This window comes from Rattus norvegicus, chromosome 1 (genome assembly GCF_021556685.1).
Source record: "Rattus norvegicus strain SHRSP/BbbUtx chromosome 1, alternate assembly SHRSP_T2T, whole genome shotgun sequence".
NCBI lineage: Eukaryota > Metazoa > Chordata > Mammalia > Rodentia > Muridae > Rattus > Rattus norvegicus.
This window is the reverse complement of record NC_141534.1, coordinates 95,663,027-95,678,923: the sequence shown is the minus strand read 5'-3', so window position 1 is coordinate 95,678,923 and position 15,897 is coordinate 95,663,027. Positions and strand designations below refer to the sequence as shown.

The 15,897-nt window shown below is 54.2% G+C and overlaps 2 protein-coding genes across 14 annotated transcripts; one reads left to right on the top strand and one right to left on the bottom strand.

Annotated features, from left to right (window-relative positions):
* Window positions 1-46: 46 nt before the first annotated feature.
* Window positions 47-4,866, bottom strand: Ggn (gametogenetin). 8 transcript variants are annotated; one of them, XM_087653523.1, is made up of 4 exons: window positions 4,705-4,866; window positions 3,541-3,571; window positions 919-2,796; window positions 47-225 (listed from the first exon to the last, which is right to left on the bottom strand). In XM_087653523.1, exons 3-4 carry the CDS (start codon window positions 2,775-2,777, stop codon window positions 108-110), a joined length of 1,977 nt encoding a protein of 658 aa, XP_087509649.1. In that variant the 5' UTR covers window positions 2,778-2,796; window positions 3,541-3,571; window positions 4,705-4,866; the 3' UTR covers window positions 47-107.
* Spred3 (sprouty-related, EVH1 domain containing 3) lies at window positions 3,535-15,390 on the top strand. Of its 6 annotated transcripts, none has more exons than XM_087555123.1 (6): window positions 3,535-4,536; window positions 5,979-6,159; window positions 7,244-7,412; window positions 7,503-7,579; window positions 11,134-11,274; window positions 11,955-15,389. In XM_087555123.1, exons 1-6 carry the CDS (start codon window positions 4,271-4,273, stop codon window positions 12,621-12,623), a joined length of 1,503 nt encoding a protein of 500 aa, XP_087411249.1. In that variant the 5' UTR covers window positions 3,535-4,270; the 3' UTR covers window positions 12,624-15,389.
* The last annotated feature ends 507 nt before the right edge of the window (window positions 15,391-15,897 follow it).

Sequence of the window (15,897 nt, the reverse complement as noted above, 5' to 3'; positions counted from 1 at the left end):
TTCCCTTCCCTCTGCCCTCAGTCGGGAATGGACAGGCAGCTAGGCAGCTTGTAGACTGGGTACTTTATTGGCAAGGAGGGTGAGGCAGAGGGAGTGGGCAGTTGCACTCAGGTAGAATGAGTGGCCTGCAAGTCGTAGTGCTCTAGGCCAGCTACCAGGGAGCCAGCCAGCTTGACGGTGGCCACCCAAGGTGGCTCACTCAGGTGGTTGGTGGGTGTACTCAGCCTGGGAAGATGAATTGACAGAGTCTGTCTTGTATAGTCTCTGTGGCTTCATTTCCCCCATGGGCATAAGGACAACCCTGAAGGCTGTCAGGTTCCTAAGGGTGTTCAGGGGCAGAGGTCTGTCCATACAGAATAGGAAGGAAGGTGAGGAACTCCAAGACCCCAAAGGAGGTTTTGTCTATAGCCAGTCCTGGCAACCAAATCCAGGGGCTTAGCATAGTAGCAAAGCTGGAGAAGGGGCCACGTCCCCCATGGTAAAGTAGTAGCCAAAACCTTGGGCTCATGGGTGGGTGGGGATCGTAAAGGGCTGGGGAACACTGGGAGATTCATTTCGACTAGGGAAATTAGAGACTTATTACTCCACCCTCAGGTTCCAGAAACAGTTGTTTCCTTTTCCCATCTCTGATAAACCATCCTTACTGCCCTCAGGGATGGGGTCAAGGCAGTGACTAGGGTCAGACCAGCAGGAAAGCTACAAATAAAGACCAAGGGTCAGCTTGGCACCCAGAATATACCAGGGGAGCTGAGGCTAGTAAAGGGCCAAGGCTCCTGGGGCTCAGCTAAATTGAGATCCAGGTAACCTGTGGGTAACCTATGGTCAAGACGCCAAAGCGTGTAATCCTATTCCATCCAGGGTAAATAGGTGCAGGATTTGGAGTGTGCCCTCTCCTTCCCACTCCTCCATCTCCCTCACCAGGCAGACACGTTGCGTGGCAGACGTCGGTGACGGCGTTGATGGCGGCAGTAGCACTTGCAGGGACAGGAGTTAAGCACCTCGAAAGGCGGCCAGTGTCGAGCTGTTCCCTTGTTAGAGGCCCCAGCTGTGGAGGTTCCGTTGCTACCACCGCCACCCCCTCCACTGCTGCTGTCAGTCACCGGAGCCATATTCGGTTCTCGAGGGCCATCTCCAGAAGTCCCTTCTTCACGGATAACACCCCGGGCCGCTCGGGGACCTTTGTTCCTGCGTGTACGAATCTTGGGCTGGGGCATCGGGGGTGACAGCTCAGCGGTGGTGGTTGCTGGAACTTGGGATGTGACTGGGGCTGGTGTCGGGGCTGGGGCCTGCTCCGCAGCTGCAGTCGGGGACAAAGTGGAGGGAGGGGTGGGAGCCAAGGCTGACTCTAAGTGGCCAGGGCCTGGGGTAGGCGGACGGGCCACCAGTATCGGCGTCCTCGGGAGTGCTGGTGGCTGTGGTGTGGGTGGCGGTGCTGGTGGTGGCGTGGCTGGTGGTGTGGGCGGTGGCGGTGGCAGCGGAGGTATCTGCTGCGGACTTGGAGGCACTGGGCGAACAGGCTCGCCATTGTTTGGCGCTGGGAAGATGAACATGGGTGGTGCCAGCAAGGCAGGTGTGGGCCTTCGGGGCCCTGAACTTGGATGTGTCTGACCTGACCTTGGTGGAGGGGATCCCCAAGGCCCTGAGAGCGTAGTCGTCCGCCGTCGGGGTGCCCCGATTCCCCCAACAGCCCCATTGAATCGGAAGTGCCGTTCAGTGCCATCAGGAGGGCTCACCCAGTCGAATTTGGGCTTTGAACCTGGGAAGGTGGTGTAAGGGGGTGGCGGTAGAGCCCGGGCAAGCGGAGTAGGCACCGAAGGGGGACCAGAACACCCTTCGCCATCTCCGTCACCACCCTCGGTTTCCTGAGCTGCACGAGGGCCCTCTCCTAAGGGACGAGTGGCTCCAGGAGGCTGGGGGCCTTGCTTCAGTACCTCAGCATAAGAGATGGCCCCAGAAGAGGCAAACAGTCCTCCGCCACCACTGGCCCCCAGTGAGGCTTTGGCTGCTAAGGGGCCCGAGGAGGATGTGGGGGACAAATGGGGCCCCGACTTGAAGGTGACTTTACACAGCAGACTCAGGCCAGACTCAGAAGTAGCAGACCGAGCCATTTCGCCCTCTCCGTGGGCTCCCCCGGCCGCCTGACCCTCGCTGCTGTGTCTGACCTGGCTTTCTGTGGGGCTTGTGGCCGACGAGGCCAGAGTGATTCTGCGGCTCGGGGGCTGCGGGTCACAAGTCGACGGTGCTGGCGGTAGCTGTTTCCGAGGTTCCAGGGGCGTCGGAGGTGGGGCTGGGGCCCTCAGGACCGGGTCTTTTTCGGTCAGTTGCCGGGGCAGCGGTGGGAGAGGGCGGAGGCTCGGAGGGTCACCCTGACCACGATGGCTCGCCTCCAGAAGACCGCGGATCCGAGGCACTGCAGTGCCCGTGGGTTTTCGCCACTTAGATGGGGCGGGCAGCAGGGTCCCCACGGGAGGCGGGGGTGGTGTAGAGACCGCCGCCGCAGCCGCCTCCTCTGGAGGGGGTGTCACTGGCGAGGGCAGTTCTAAGGTCAGGGGCAGGGTTGAGGATGAGGCCTGGGACTCCGGGGGTATCAGGAGCCCCGGGGGCCCGGAACTGCCAGGGAACCAGACGCCCAGCCCTCGAGCCAGGCGCATGGCAGGGGATGAGGGGGTCACCTCGGGCTCCACCAGAGGCGTCCTACGAGAGTCCGAGGCGCGGTCTGAGGCCTGCTCTTTTCGGGAACCCCCGCCCGCGGACGGCTCCGACTGCACGTTCCCCATTTTTGAAGAAGGTCGGGGACTGTGGTTAAAGAAACTTCCACCAGTCAGTCGGCGGGTTCTGTGAGGACTCCACGGCTCAGGCTGTTCTTGGACAGCCCCTGTCTGCATTGGTCTGCCCTGTCCTCCAATATTCTCTCAGCCCCCGTCTCTTAAGTCTTCAGTTCTCCGATTCGTCATGGTCACGTCCCCTTCCCCATGGTCTCAAGGCTGCGGTTCTTACTCTTCGAACCTAACTTCTTAATGTACAAAGGCTCAACCCTGATCCCTTGGCTGCTTAGATCACATCCCTAACACTTTGCCACTCCCGGGATCTCCAGGCTTCAGGACTCAGTCTCGCCAGCCTCTCTGCCGAAAGTTTCAAACCACACGGGTAATGATGGTTATGCCCAGTAGCCAACAATGAATTCAAGCTTCTCTCAAAACGCAAGTCTAGCCAGGCCCCGCCCCATTCTCTAGTCACGCCCCCGATTGTCGAGAATCGGGCGGTATCCTCGCCCCTCCCCGCTCCGCGTCAGGTCCGCCTCTGCCTAACAAGTACCTGGGACTGTGGTCTAATTAATTCCCTAGTCCTTTAGTCCTAACCCTCCGATCACCCACCGTTTCTCCCTGTCGATCATTTGGATCCCTCCCTCTTCTCAGCCTGCAACAAATTCTCAAGCCTCTTAAACTTTTCCCGCTTGGCGTTTGTGACACCTCTTAACTTAAGCTCCACCCCTTTCCTTAAGCTCCACCCAGACTCCGCCTCTTAGTGGACCTCACTCACCGACTTCTCCAGCCGACCAAAGATCAGATCACTGCCCCGTGGGCCCAAGGCAGGGCGGGGAACGGCCGTAGCAGAAAATAACCGAAAAGAACGGATGTGCGGGTGAAGGCAAGTAGGCGAGACAGCGAGGACGACCCCCGAGATCTAGGCCCCGCCCCGAGCTCGAGGCCCGCCCCCTGTGAGCCAGCTTGAGCGCAGCCCTTCGAACCTGTATCACCCTTAGAAATACCGGAACGCCTTCATAGTGGGTAGGCAGGCCCCTTCTCATTAAGCCCCACCCCTTTATAATGCCCCACCCCTATGTTAAGCCCCTCCCCGGACCCCGCCCATAACAAACACTGCTACGTTGCTCCTCCTTTTGGGCCTCTTATTTGACCTGCCACTAAGGAAATTTATGTCCAAGCTCCGCCTTGCTATGTCCAGGCAGCAACTCTTTCTAAGATCCTGTCTTCCCTCCGGTAGCTCAGAAGGCTCACCCGCCCGCCCCTTCCGTGACGCACCCTCTCAGTTCCTTAAGCGTCCAAACCTCCTCCTAACTCAGGCTCCCAGGCCCCTCCCCTTTTCGAACCCTGCCAGGCATCCCGCCCCTCCCATTCGGAGCCCAGACCGTGGACCACCTTCTCTCTAGAACCTTGAGACCAGGGTCTATTTTTGTTGCTTTCTCATATCATCAGGGACCAACCGTTCAGATAAGTCGAAAAGTGGGGATTCCCTTCTGGGTCCCCAGAAAATGGGGGCTATAGGGGCTGTTCGTTGTAGCTCGAGCCGGTCTCTAGGACCCAGCGGGAATGTACGCCCGCCTTGCTTCTACCCCTCCCCCAAGCCGCCCCCTCCCCCACACGCGTCTTCCAGGTTCCCCCTCCCTCCCCCCTCGCCCCGGCTCCCGGTGCCCGTCTCCAGCGCCGCCGGAGCCAGCCAGGGAGCGGGAGCGAACAGGAGGAGGAGGAGGAGGCCGCGTCGCCGCCGCTCGGAGCCCGGCCGGAGCCTCCCAGGCAGGTGCCCAGAGTGGCGAGGGGGCGGGGGGCTGAAGATACCGCCTGCCAGGATGAGGGGGCAGCCAGGATCGCAGCTGTAACCCTCTGCCCACCCTTACGCCCCGCGGACACAGGCTGGGAGAACAAGGGGGGTGGGGGCACCAAACTACGCGGTAGCCATTTGGGGTACCAAATCTCCATTTGAGGGTCCTGGACTTCTTCCGAGGATGCCCCATTCACAAAATTCTGTCGTGGACCCTCGCCATTGAGGAACTCTGATGACTACTCTCCCCGGGAAAATAGATGTGTGGGAACATAGGACACCCCAAGATCTCAGTGCCCTATCTCAGCTAGGCCTTTGGTGGGGACCCCTGCCCTCTTTCCCTGCTTCACCTGTTGTTGGGGGAGGCGGGCGGACAAAGGAAGCAGTGTCACGTGACTACTCATTCACAAAATCCCATCCCATTGAGAAAAGGGGGCTGGGGGCGCTGTGGCCGCCCCTTCCCCTCCTGAACGGCTGGGGAAACCCGACATCCTGCAGGTGGGGGAGGGGGCTAGAACTCCTTGCCTGGGTTCCTAAGGTTGGGATTTCAGGGTTCATAAGCCTAGGGACAGTGGGGCTGAATGGTAATCCTGATTGCTGGGCGGAGGGCTACATCCCCTAAACTGGGGGCGGGGTGTTTCTGAAGGATGGGGGGCGAGGGGATGGATCATTATCTCCCCTCCCATCCCTCTTCCTTGGCTTTCCTCAACTGAGACCAACGGGAGCAGCCTTGATTTTTGTGAATGAAATGCTCCTTGCATCTTTTCGGTCGCGGGCTGCTGGCTTTCTCTGCCTCCATCTCTTTCTCGGCCTCTCTTTCTGGCCATTTCTGGTTCTCTCTCTGCTCCCTGCCCATCTCCCGGTTGCTGGGTGACTCAGTGAGCTTTGCATCCGGTCTCATTCATAAATCCGGGAAGGGGTGGGGGGGAAGCTAGGGTTTCTCACCCAGTTAGTGGCCTGGGCTACTGGGGTGTGGAGGCAGTGTTGGGGGCACTGAAGCTGAGTTGATGGGTCCAGAGAAAATACATATGCGCAGGAATCCAGCTTTGGGGGGGGGCAATGGGTGGGGCTATGGGTTTGTGTTGAGAGGGAAGGAGACTGGGGTTGAGGGGTATGAGCTGTAGGGGGAGGGGAAGTGGCAAACCCAGGCTATGGGGGTGGGGATAGGGGAAGGTGCTGAAAAGGTGGGGATGGCATGAAAAGGTAGATACGAAAAAGGAAGGTGGGCAAGATGTCACTAAGAAGAAAGAAGCCATGATAGAAGAAAGTGGGCAAGGGGTGGGTGTACTGGTGGCTTGAGGGTGAGGTAAATCCAGAGGTAAGAGGGGAAGGAGGAGGGCAGGGTTGGGGAGAACGCTCAAACTGGGAACAGGATTTGAGTTCACGGCCTGTGTTGTTTCTGTCCTCCCCACCTCCTCCAGGTACATGGTGCGGGTCCGAGCCGTGGTGATGGCCCGAGATGACTCCAGTGGGGGCTGGCTGCCTGTGGGGGGCGGGGGCCTCAGCCAGGTGAGCGTATGTCGGGTCCGAGGGGCCAGGCCCGAGGGGGGGGCCCGCCAGGGGCACTACGTCATCCACGGGGAGCGGCTTCGGGACCAGAAAGTGAGCCACCCTGGGGTGTGGGAGTGGGATGGGCCCTGGGGAAGGAGGGATGGGGCTGGGGAGGGGGTGGCAAGGAGAGGTCACACTGTCCCTCTACCACTGGGACTCAAAGTGGACCGTGGGATGGAGTTGGGAATAAATAATCTGGTTTGTAAATTAAGAGTTGGGATTTGGGGGTGGGGTGAAGGATTAGGGACCTACTGTCCACTGCTTCTGTGGCTGTTCTATCACAGCTATTTCAGTAGTGACCTTCCTGCCCCTGAGTTCTGCTCCTCCATAACGACCCAGCTCACACCCAACTCCCATCACGTTCCCTCTGCTCAGAATCCTCCTCTGGCCCCATCTTATTCACAGATGCTCGCCAGGAGACCGCAACCAGGTGGCCCTTGTCTGCCCTAAGTATCTGGAGGCATTTATGGGGTCTGCTTAGAAGTGTTGAATGTGGTTGACAGTCCTATGTCATGTGCTTCTAATCCCAGCACTAGGGATGTTGTAGCAGGAGCATAGAATTGTAAGGGTTCAGGCCAGCCTGGGCTAGGTAGTATAAATTTATCTTTAAAGAAAAAAAAAAAAGCTTGGGGAAGGGGTACGTCTCAAAGCAGGGCAGGAGGAACAGTGTAGAGGAAGTGTTGATATCACACAAGGACATGGAGGGAACGCAAAGAGTGGTCAGCATCCTGTGGACTGTCTAGAAGGTAACTATCTCTGAGTAAGGTTTCCAGGGATTATTGAAGCACCAGAAGAGAAATGGTTGTAATATTTTGATGTGTTCAGTAAAGTGTAAATAATGTTTTCTCTTCAATCAAAAGAGGCATCGTTAGGGTATGAGAAAAGGTTATTTTTTTTTTTAACATTTAATAAGATTTGAGGTTTCTCTTGGGCCATCAGAGGAAGAAATCAGATGGGGATAGAAGTGAAAGGATTGAAGGAATATTGTGGAATAGAGATACCATCTCCTAAAATGAGGGTATATTAGTGTTTAGGGATACCTGGAGTTGGGAATGCTGGGATGTACAGAGGGACTGGGGTTGAAAGTCACGGGCATGGCTAGGGTTAGCTGACCTAGCCCCTTCCTGCCCCTCAGACCACCTTGGAGTGTACCCTGAGGCCAGGTTTGGTTTACAACAAAGTGAACCCTATCTTCCACCATTGGAGCCTGGGGGACTGCAAGTTTGGGCTGACGTTTCAGAGTCCTGCGGAAGCTGATGAGTTCCAGAAGAGCCTGCAGGCTGCACTGGCTGCGCTGAGTCGAGGTGAGTGGTACAAGCCCAGACAGTCAGACTTAGGGACAGACACGGGAGAATCTGGGCTCTGGGGACTCACTTCTCTTCTTCCCACCCTAGGCTCGCTGACTCCCTCCTCCTCTTCTTCCTCCTCCTCCCCTTCCCGAGATACTGCAGAGACTCCCTGCCCTCTGACGGTGAGTCTCGGGGTCCCTCTTCCATGGGAGGACAGTGGGTTGGTTCTAGTCTACAAATATTCCTAAATACTTGCTGTGTAGTCCACAAAAGGCCACATGCTAGGGACACAAAATCAGGCCCAAATGGATACTGCCAATTCAACTATGGTTCTGGTTTTTCTGTTCTTGTATATGCATTTATCTTTGAGATAGGGTCTAATGTATCCCAGACCAACCTCAAGCTCACTAGGTATCTGATGATAACCTTGATGTCAGTCCTCTTGAATGCTGGAGTTACTGGTGTGTCACCATATGCGGCCTCTTGTTTTGTCATTACTCATACATTTTGTTCAAGTGCTAAGAAGCATCCATACCAGGCAGTGTTTTAGGCACCAGGGATATAGAAGCAAGCTTCCTTTTGTCTCGGTGCTTTAGAGAAAAATATAAAATATAAAAAGAAATAAATGTTAAAATAACTACATGGACAAATGAATTGCTAATTCCTTTTGTTCTGGTTTTCTGAGACAGGGTTTCTCTGTGTAGCCCTGGCTGTCCTGGAACTCACTCCATAGACCAGGCTGGCCTCAAACTCAGAGATCAACTTGCCTCTGGCTCCCAAGTGCTGGGATTTAAGGCATGCGCCAACAACGCCCTTCCACAAATCGATAATTCTATTGTCTATTTATTGCCCGAGCTGCAGGTTTATAAACGTGGAGTCATCTTTGGCTCCCTTGGTTTTGTTTTGGTTGTTGTTGTTGTTGGTGGTGGTGGTGGTTTTTTGTTCGTTTGTTTGCTTGCTTGACAGGGCCTTGTTACACAGCCCAGGTCATGTGACCCAGGGACAGATGGTGTACGGTTGTATATGCTACTGTAAGAACTTATTCAATTACATTGAGTGATAGTGCCTTGGGCACTGAGTTAGGGGAAGTTTGATGGCGCTAACCATCAGTAGAAGCCCCTGGCTCTGTTGGAAACTGATGAGAGTCTGACGATGAGAAACTGATAGGTCCGTTAGGAGGTGGAGTTAGCCTAGGTCTTCCTGATCTTCCATTTCCGTCTCCCAAGGGTGGGGTTACAGGTACACCACCACGCTGGACTGATTCTTGTTTCTTTCCTGCTTCCCATAGAATCTGTCACAATATTGGTTCTGTTTTCTTTCTTCAAAAAATTTTTTTCAAATGTGTATGAGTGCTTTGCCTGCATGTATGTCAGTGGACCCACTTATATCCCTAGTGCCCAAGGAGGCCTGACAAGGGTGTTGGATTAGCCTGGAATTCAGTTACAGCGATTGTGAGCTGCTGTGTGTGAACTACAAATCAAACCAGAATTCTCTGAAAGAGCAGACAGTGCTTTTAACTGCCTTTCCCATCCTCCTTCCTCCCTCCCCTCTTCCCTCCCTCCCTCCCTCCCTATCTTTCTTTTTTTTTTTTCTTTCTCTGTATTGGGGCTCAAACTCAGGGTCTTATACATGCTGGACAAGTACTCTACCACTGAGTTATAGCCCTAGCCTAGGTTCTACTTTCAAAATGATTAGAATCTGTTCTCCACACACTAGTGTCTGACCTCATCTTCCAAACACACACACGTGCACGCACACACACACACAAACACACACACACACACAGTGGGATATAGGGGTGAATTGCTAAGGGGGCTTTTATCAATGGCTGAGTCTGATTGATCATACCCTTTCCCCATTCAGAACCTTCCCATGGCACATAGGGTCCATCTGGGCCTGGGCTGGTCTACCCCTCATCTTCTTGTCATGTCAGACTCCTCACTGTCATTGCAACAGGGTTGGTGTATTCCTGTTCTGGGGTCCTTCTGTCCAGGACACGTCTTCAGACATGACTTATAATCTTTTTTTTCCCCGAGGCTTTATACAAATGTCTTCTTGGTGACTTTACTGAGCAACCTATTTAAAATTGCATTCTTAAGCCAGGATGGGGCTTGCTTAGTTAGGGAAGCACTAGCCTAGCGCGCACAGAGCCCTGGCTTTGATTCCGCAGCTGGCATCTGTAATCTCAGCCCTAGGGAAGTGGAGTCAGGAGGATAGAAATTCAAGGTCATTCTTGGGCTATGATAGAATTTTGAAGCCAGCTTGGAATATATAAAGCATTTTCTCCAGGTAAACACATGACTTTATATCCCAGCACTTGGGAGACAGAAGCGGGTGGCAGGTGGATTGCTATAGGGTTGAGGCCAGCCTGGTCTACCAAGAAAAATTCTGTCTCAAAGAGCAAACGAAACCTTTCCATGTCAGACCACTCCCCAGTTACAACCGCCGATGTCCCTTACTTGGTTCTAATCTCCTCTCCCTTCTAAGACAGCTTTCTTTCTTTTTTGTAAAAAAAAAATGAATCATTTATTTTTATTTTCATGTACATGTATGTATGAGGATGTTAGATTATCTGTAGCTGCTATGTGGTTGCTGGGAATTGAACCGGGTCCTCTGGGAGAGCACTCAGTGCTCTTAACTTATGAGTCACCTCTCCAGCCCCCTGAGACAGTTTTCTTCTGTTTCCTACCCTCCCTCTACTGCTAGCACGTCAGCTCCCAGAGGCCAAGGATCTTTTGCTAGTACCTTGCTTCACCTCGTGCCTAAAACAGTGCCTAGTACCCGTTGTTAGGCAAATGGGCCGAATAAATTGAACAGAGTGATACTGAATGAGACGCAGAGCGTTTATGAGAGTTTATGAGAATATTGAGAGAACATACTAGTTCCTTAGGTCAGAGAGAGTCAGTCTCAAGGTCATGAGGGACGGAGGTGGCTCTCCAGCAATCGTGCACAGTTCCTGTGTGTGAGGCTCTTCTGGCATGCTGTGTGGTACTCGGGGGGATATAGACAGATGAGGCAGGAGGTTACAGGAAAGGGGGCAGAGGGCCTGGAAGTGGGGTTTCAGCTGGTAAAGTACAAGGCCTGGTTTGGGTGGAAGAAAGATGTCCAGGAAGGCAAACTATCCTTTTGAGATGTAGTGAAAATGAAGCTGCAATGTACTGGTGGGCCAAGGAAGTGGGCTTCCAGGAAGGAGAGTATGGTGGGGTGGCCCTTCCAGTAGCTTGGTGATCTGAGCTATTAGGGGTCTAGTAAAAACGGTGCCCATATCCAGAGTCCGGATGGCACACACCTATAACCCCAGCTACACCTGAGGAAAGGCAAGATGATTTTGAGTTTGAGGCCTGGGCTAAGGGTGGTAGATCTGATGTGGTGGAACCCATTGTGAGGGACTGAGAGAGTGGCTAAATGGTAGATGTTTGCCCAGACTCCACTAGCAAGGGGCTAGTATAGGGACAGCTGTTGCCTAGAAGCACCAGTGGGGGACTGTATCGAGCCTAGGCTGTAGAGGAAGCTGTAAGAGGAAGCTGTCCTCAACACATCCTTAAGAATAGGTACTATGATGACCCCCATTTTAAGAGGACACTTGTCACACAACCTGTCTGTAGCAGAGCAAAGGTTTAAGCCCAGACCTCCTGGCTGTACAGCACTTGCTCTGAATAGAAGGGAGATCTATGTAAGGGCATCTTTCTTTGGTTGGGAAACTCCCCTGCACTGAGGCCTCACCAATCTCCCTCAGTCCCACGTGGACAGCGACTCCTCCTCCAGTCACAGCCGCCAGGAGACTCCACCCACAGCTGTCGCTCCCATTGCCACAGTGGAGTCAGCAACTGCCTTCCCACCGGCCACGCCCCCACAAAGGCGCCGCTCCTCTGCTCAGGTACGACTTCCTCTTCTGCCCTCCGCCCCTCTGCTGTAAGCCTGGATAGAATTGGACAGCTCCCTAAGCTGACTGCAGCAGAAGTCCAACTGTATGATAAGGGACACAGATCCCAGGAAATGGTCAGCCTGACTGTGGAGTAGAAAGGTGGTAGTGGAGTAGAAAGGGCCTGGGTTTGGGGCTGGGGATGTAGCTTGGCAATAGAGTGCTTGCCTAGCAAGTGGGAAGGTGCTGGAGGCGCTGGGTCAGAAACAGACTCCTGGGCTCCTGAGAGCTGGTAGGAACTTCCAAGTGTCTCTAGCTCTCTGGGAAATTTAAGGACTGTGTAGTTTATGCAGGGATTTGGGGGGTGACATGGACAGGTTTTCTAACATGTTAGAAGGTGTTAGAAGTAAAAAGACTGTTTACTTTATCCGGAAGGAGGGACTTGGGGTTGAGTGTGACCGAACTGGGAAGTCTTAAGCCACTAGGCCCGTAAGGTGTGTGTTTGCTGTCTATCTTGCTGTCTCTGTGAGCACGAGGAACCCCGAGCCCAAGAGAGTTCAGGGGAACACAGTCCCTTCTGACGATGCCTTCTGCTTGCATTCTGGGATTTTGGGTCTTCCGAACCTGGGTAGCCTATGGGTATTGAGTAAATTGCAGATCTCCCTAACCTGACCTCCTTGTCCTTGGCTCTGCAGAGCTACCCTCCGCTTCTACCGTTCACTGGGATTCCAGAACCTTCCGAGTCTCTAGCTGGGGCAGGGAGCCAGGGCAGGGGCGGCCGTGGCTATGAGGACTACCGGCGATCTGGACCACCGCCTCCACCTCTTGCCCTGTCTACCTGCGTTGTGCGCTTTGCCAAGACTGGTGCATTGAGGGGTGCAGCCCTGGGTCCCCCAGTGTCACTCCCTGCCCCTCTCACAGAGGCTGCACCCCCAGCACTCCCTGCTCGTCCACCCCCAGGCCCAGGCCCTACCCCTGCTCCAGCCAAAGCCTCCCCGGAGGCTGAGGAGGCTGCGCGCTGTGTGCACTGCCGAGCACTCTTCCGCCGCCGGGCAGATGGGCGTGGTGGTCGCTGCGCAGAGGCCCCCGACCCAGGTCGCCTGCTAGTGCGCAGGCTCAGCTGCCTGTGGTGCGCTGAGAGCTTGTTGTACCACTGCCTGTCGGACGCCGAGGGTGACTTCTCCGACCCGTGTGCTTGTGAGCCAGGCCACCCGCGCCCTGCTGCGCGTTGGGCTGCTCTGGCTGCTCTGTCCCTGGCAGTGCCCTGCCTCTGTTGCTATGCGCCCCTGCGCGCCTGTCACTGGGTTGCAGCACGGTGTGGCTGTGCGGGCTGTGGGGGTCGCCACGAGGAGGCTGCACGGTGAGGATTGTTGGGCTGGTTTGGAAAATCGGTCTGAAAACCCAAAATTTGAAGGCCTGGGACCCTGAACTCCATATGAACCTAAAACCCAAACTTAGGTACAACTGGAACTTGAATGGCTTTGAGAGATCCCGGATCTGGTACCTGGACCCCAAACTGAGGACTGAGATCCCCAGACCCAGCTTCATCAGGGTGTCTGTCCACCCGAAATCCTGAATTCTGGATTCTCCCTCCCTCTTCCCCACTGAGGAAACTTAGGAGACTTAGGACATCTCAAACGTTGCATCTCAAGGGGCCCAGGAGCTCACATCCCTGAGACCCGGGGATCTTGGACCCTGACTTTGTCTAAATGCCCAACCCAGACTTCAGGTCGTTTCTTGACATTGTAAACACTCATATTACGGTCCCCCAAATTAGTCACGAGTTGCTAAAACTTGACCCTATATAAAATGACTTAGACCTTGAGACCAGAGACCGAAAATCACCAGAAATTGGTCCCTGAATTTTCACCTGAGACCCGGTATCTGCACATTTGGCTGCTCTTATAACCCCAGGACCTGGAGACACCAAACCCTCCTGGGTAAGAGACACCAGGGGGGTTTGGAATCACCAGATACTGACCTGAAGTTTACCCACTCCTACAAGTCCAGACATTGCCGTCAGTTCATGTGCAAGTGACCCACAAATTCCCTAGCACCCCAGATTTAAAATGCATTAACTCCTTAGATATCCTCAGATGAGGTATTTTCTGACCAAAATGACTTGGGGTGCCCTTTTCAGAGCTCATCAAGGTCCAGATATCAGATACCAAGATGCTGGGGAGCCAGGGACCAAACACCTACCCCTCATGGGTGGGCTCTAGGTACCTGGTACCCTTAAGTATATGGCTGAAGGCCAGTAGCATTTTGGGCCCAACACACTGGTTTGTAGAGATTAGCTAACCTTCCATTTTCTCTTAGGCCTGAATTTTAAGACCCCGTATATTCTGAAAACATCGGCTTCCTTCTGTCTACATTCCCCATTCACCAAGTTGGGTGGGAGCCTGGAACTTAGAAGATGTGGTGGTCATGGTAACCCAGGTCCTTCAGCCCTTGACTCTCAGCCCTAGAGCAAATCTAAGGTGCTTTAAGAGCACTGGATCTAAGACCCCGAGATATCACTGGGCTCTAGGTGCAGGAGTCAAGTTCCCCACAATCTTGGGATTGGCTTTGGCTGGTCACCTTGGTCCCTTCATACCAGAGACATTAAGCAACAAGATGCTCCAGGATTCCAGCACCTTTGGGCTCCAGATGTTCTTGAATTCAAAGCACTTCTAGACTAATGAAGCCCCCATACCTCACCACCTCATGCCCCCCACCCCTGTGTCCTGCCATCCAGAGGCCCATGAAATTGGAATGTCCCAGCAATGCCCAGATTCCCACCCATTCCCCCTTTTTCCTAGGGCGGGGCACTTGTGCCAGTGTAAATTCAGATTCCTGGAATCTGGGACCACACAGCTGTTTCCTTTTCCCTTCTCTAGGGCCTGGCTTTGCCATGGAGGATTGATTGTACGTGGGCTGTCAGCTCAGTAAAGGCAGGCAGCTGCAGGGGTCAAGCAGAAGTAGCAGAGAAGGCCTACCCTTTGCACACCAGTACTTCTGGGGCCAGCAATTGCTCCACAGAAGCCCCCCTCTGGCCCTCATCCCTAACCTGGCAGATTTCCCACACCATAACCCCTAGTACATTCAGGTCCCCTCTCCCGTGAATCTTTTCCATCTCAGTTGGGAGTCGCTCTGGAAAGATCAGTATTGTTTTGGGTACTTCCCCACGGAAAAGAGAGGTGCCACAGCCTCTCTACCCTAAGTAGAGACACTAGGATCTGCTGTCCTGGATAGGAGAACCAAGGTTTCAGAGCCAATACAGTCTCAATGGTTCATGGGCTTAGGACCCATATCTGGCCCTAAGCACCTGGGAATGTGCACTTGAACCATTCTTCATTACCCAGACTTGGGTGGCCTTGTAGGGATTCAAGGGATTAATATTTGTGTCACTTCCTTTAACTTATTAACTATTTATTGTATCCGGAACCTGTGATTCAGCTCCCTGAAGCAGACCCTGGGATGGGTGAGAGAAAATGGGAAGAAGGGGGTGTTCTTCCCATCCCCATTCTTCCCAGTTCTCATCAATGTCAGACCCACCAGAGCTGAGGGCGGAGGGACTGGGGGCTGGGGCAGCCTGGGTCCCCATCCCTTCTTTGTGCCTCGGTCTCCCCCCTTCCATGGTAAGCGGGGGAAGCTCCATTCTTAACCTACCTCGTTTTGGGAAGGGGTGGGGAGGGGGACCAGAGTGCTGTATGGTGCTGTGAGATCTTCAGATTAAGCAGTGGGGACTTGGGGAAGGTTCCCTAGTCCCCCATCTCCCAGTACCCCCTCTCCCAGGTCCCCCAGCCCTGTTCCTTGTCGATACCCACCTCTGATCCATGATTACCTTCCATTGCCCCCATATCTGGGGTGCATAGAGGACTGAACTCTGGGGGCCAGGAAGTCCTCAGATCCTGGAGCTCCTGACCCCAATTTTCCAGCTGCTTGCCCCTCAGATTGGATGCTTGCCCCCCAGATTTTGGGGGAGGTATGCCAACATTTATCTTCCTGATCTTGATTCCCAGCCAGTTTGTGACTTTGTCAGTGGCAGGGCAGGCTGAAGTGGAAGGAGGATGGGGGGGCCAAAGATCCAGCCTTGTCATTGGGGGAGGGGGGCTTGAGATCTGCTCCAAGAAATGTCTGTGACCGTGTCTCAGCCTGGTCTTTATTCGTGTTGGCGCGCCCTGTGCCCTTTTTTACCCGAAGGGCTTGACTTTACTCCTCTTCCCCTATACATCCTTCAGTCCCAAACTGGTCACACAGCTGGGTTTATCTGTCCAGTCAAGTACATTTACTAAACCCCTAATGTGTCAGGCCCCCTTGTGACTGGTGGCGACACAGTGAACAACGGGAGGGGAGGGGTTCCATGGGTGTGTGTAGGGGTCAACCAGCACCAGCTATTAAGGTAGGAATTGTGGCTGCTAGGTTGGGAGTAGATTTTTAGCAAGGCGGATCCTGGGAAAGGAGGGTGAAGAGGCTTTGTGTGACATTGTATATGCTTTGTCACCTCCATGAGTGAGACAGGACCACAGGAAGGCTCCTGGGTACTGATTTACATTTCAAAGGCTATCTGTAGCTGTGGGAAGACTGCCCCTGTGGTGGTGCAGGTTGTGACTGTGAGGGAAGAGGGGGCGTTAATGGACGTCTGGAAAGACTCCA

Excerpts from the sequence above, each read along its gene's own strand:
- Ggn (XM_087653523.1), bottom strand. The coding sequence starts at position 2,777 with ATGGGGAACGTGCAGTCGGAGCCGTCCGCGGGCGGGGGTTCCCGAAAA. Across the intron at positions 226-918 it reads CCACGCAACGTGTCTGCCTG|GCTGAGTACACCCACCAACC; the intron begins GTGAGGGAGATG and ends TCATCTTCCCAG.
- Spred3 (XM_087555123.1), top strand. The coding sequence starts at position 4,271 with ATGGGGGCTATAGGGGCTGTTCGTTGTAGCTCGAGCCGGTCTCTAGGA. Across the intron at positions 4,537-5,978 it reads GGCCGGAGCCTCCCAGGCAG|GTACATGGTGCGGGTCCGAG; the intron begins GTGCCCAGAGTG and ends CACCTCCTCCAG. Across the intron at positions 7,413-7,502 it reads ACTGGCTGCGCTGAGTCGAG|GCTCGCTGACTCCCTCCTCC; the intron begins GTGAGTGGTACA and ends TTCCCACCCTAG.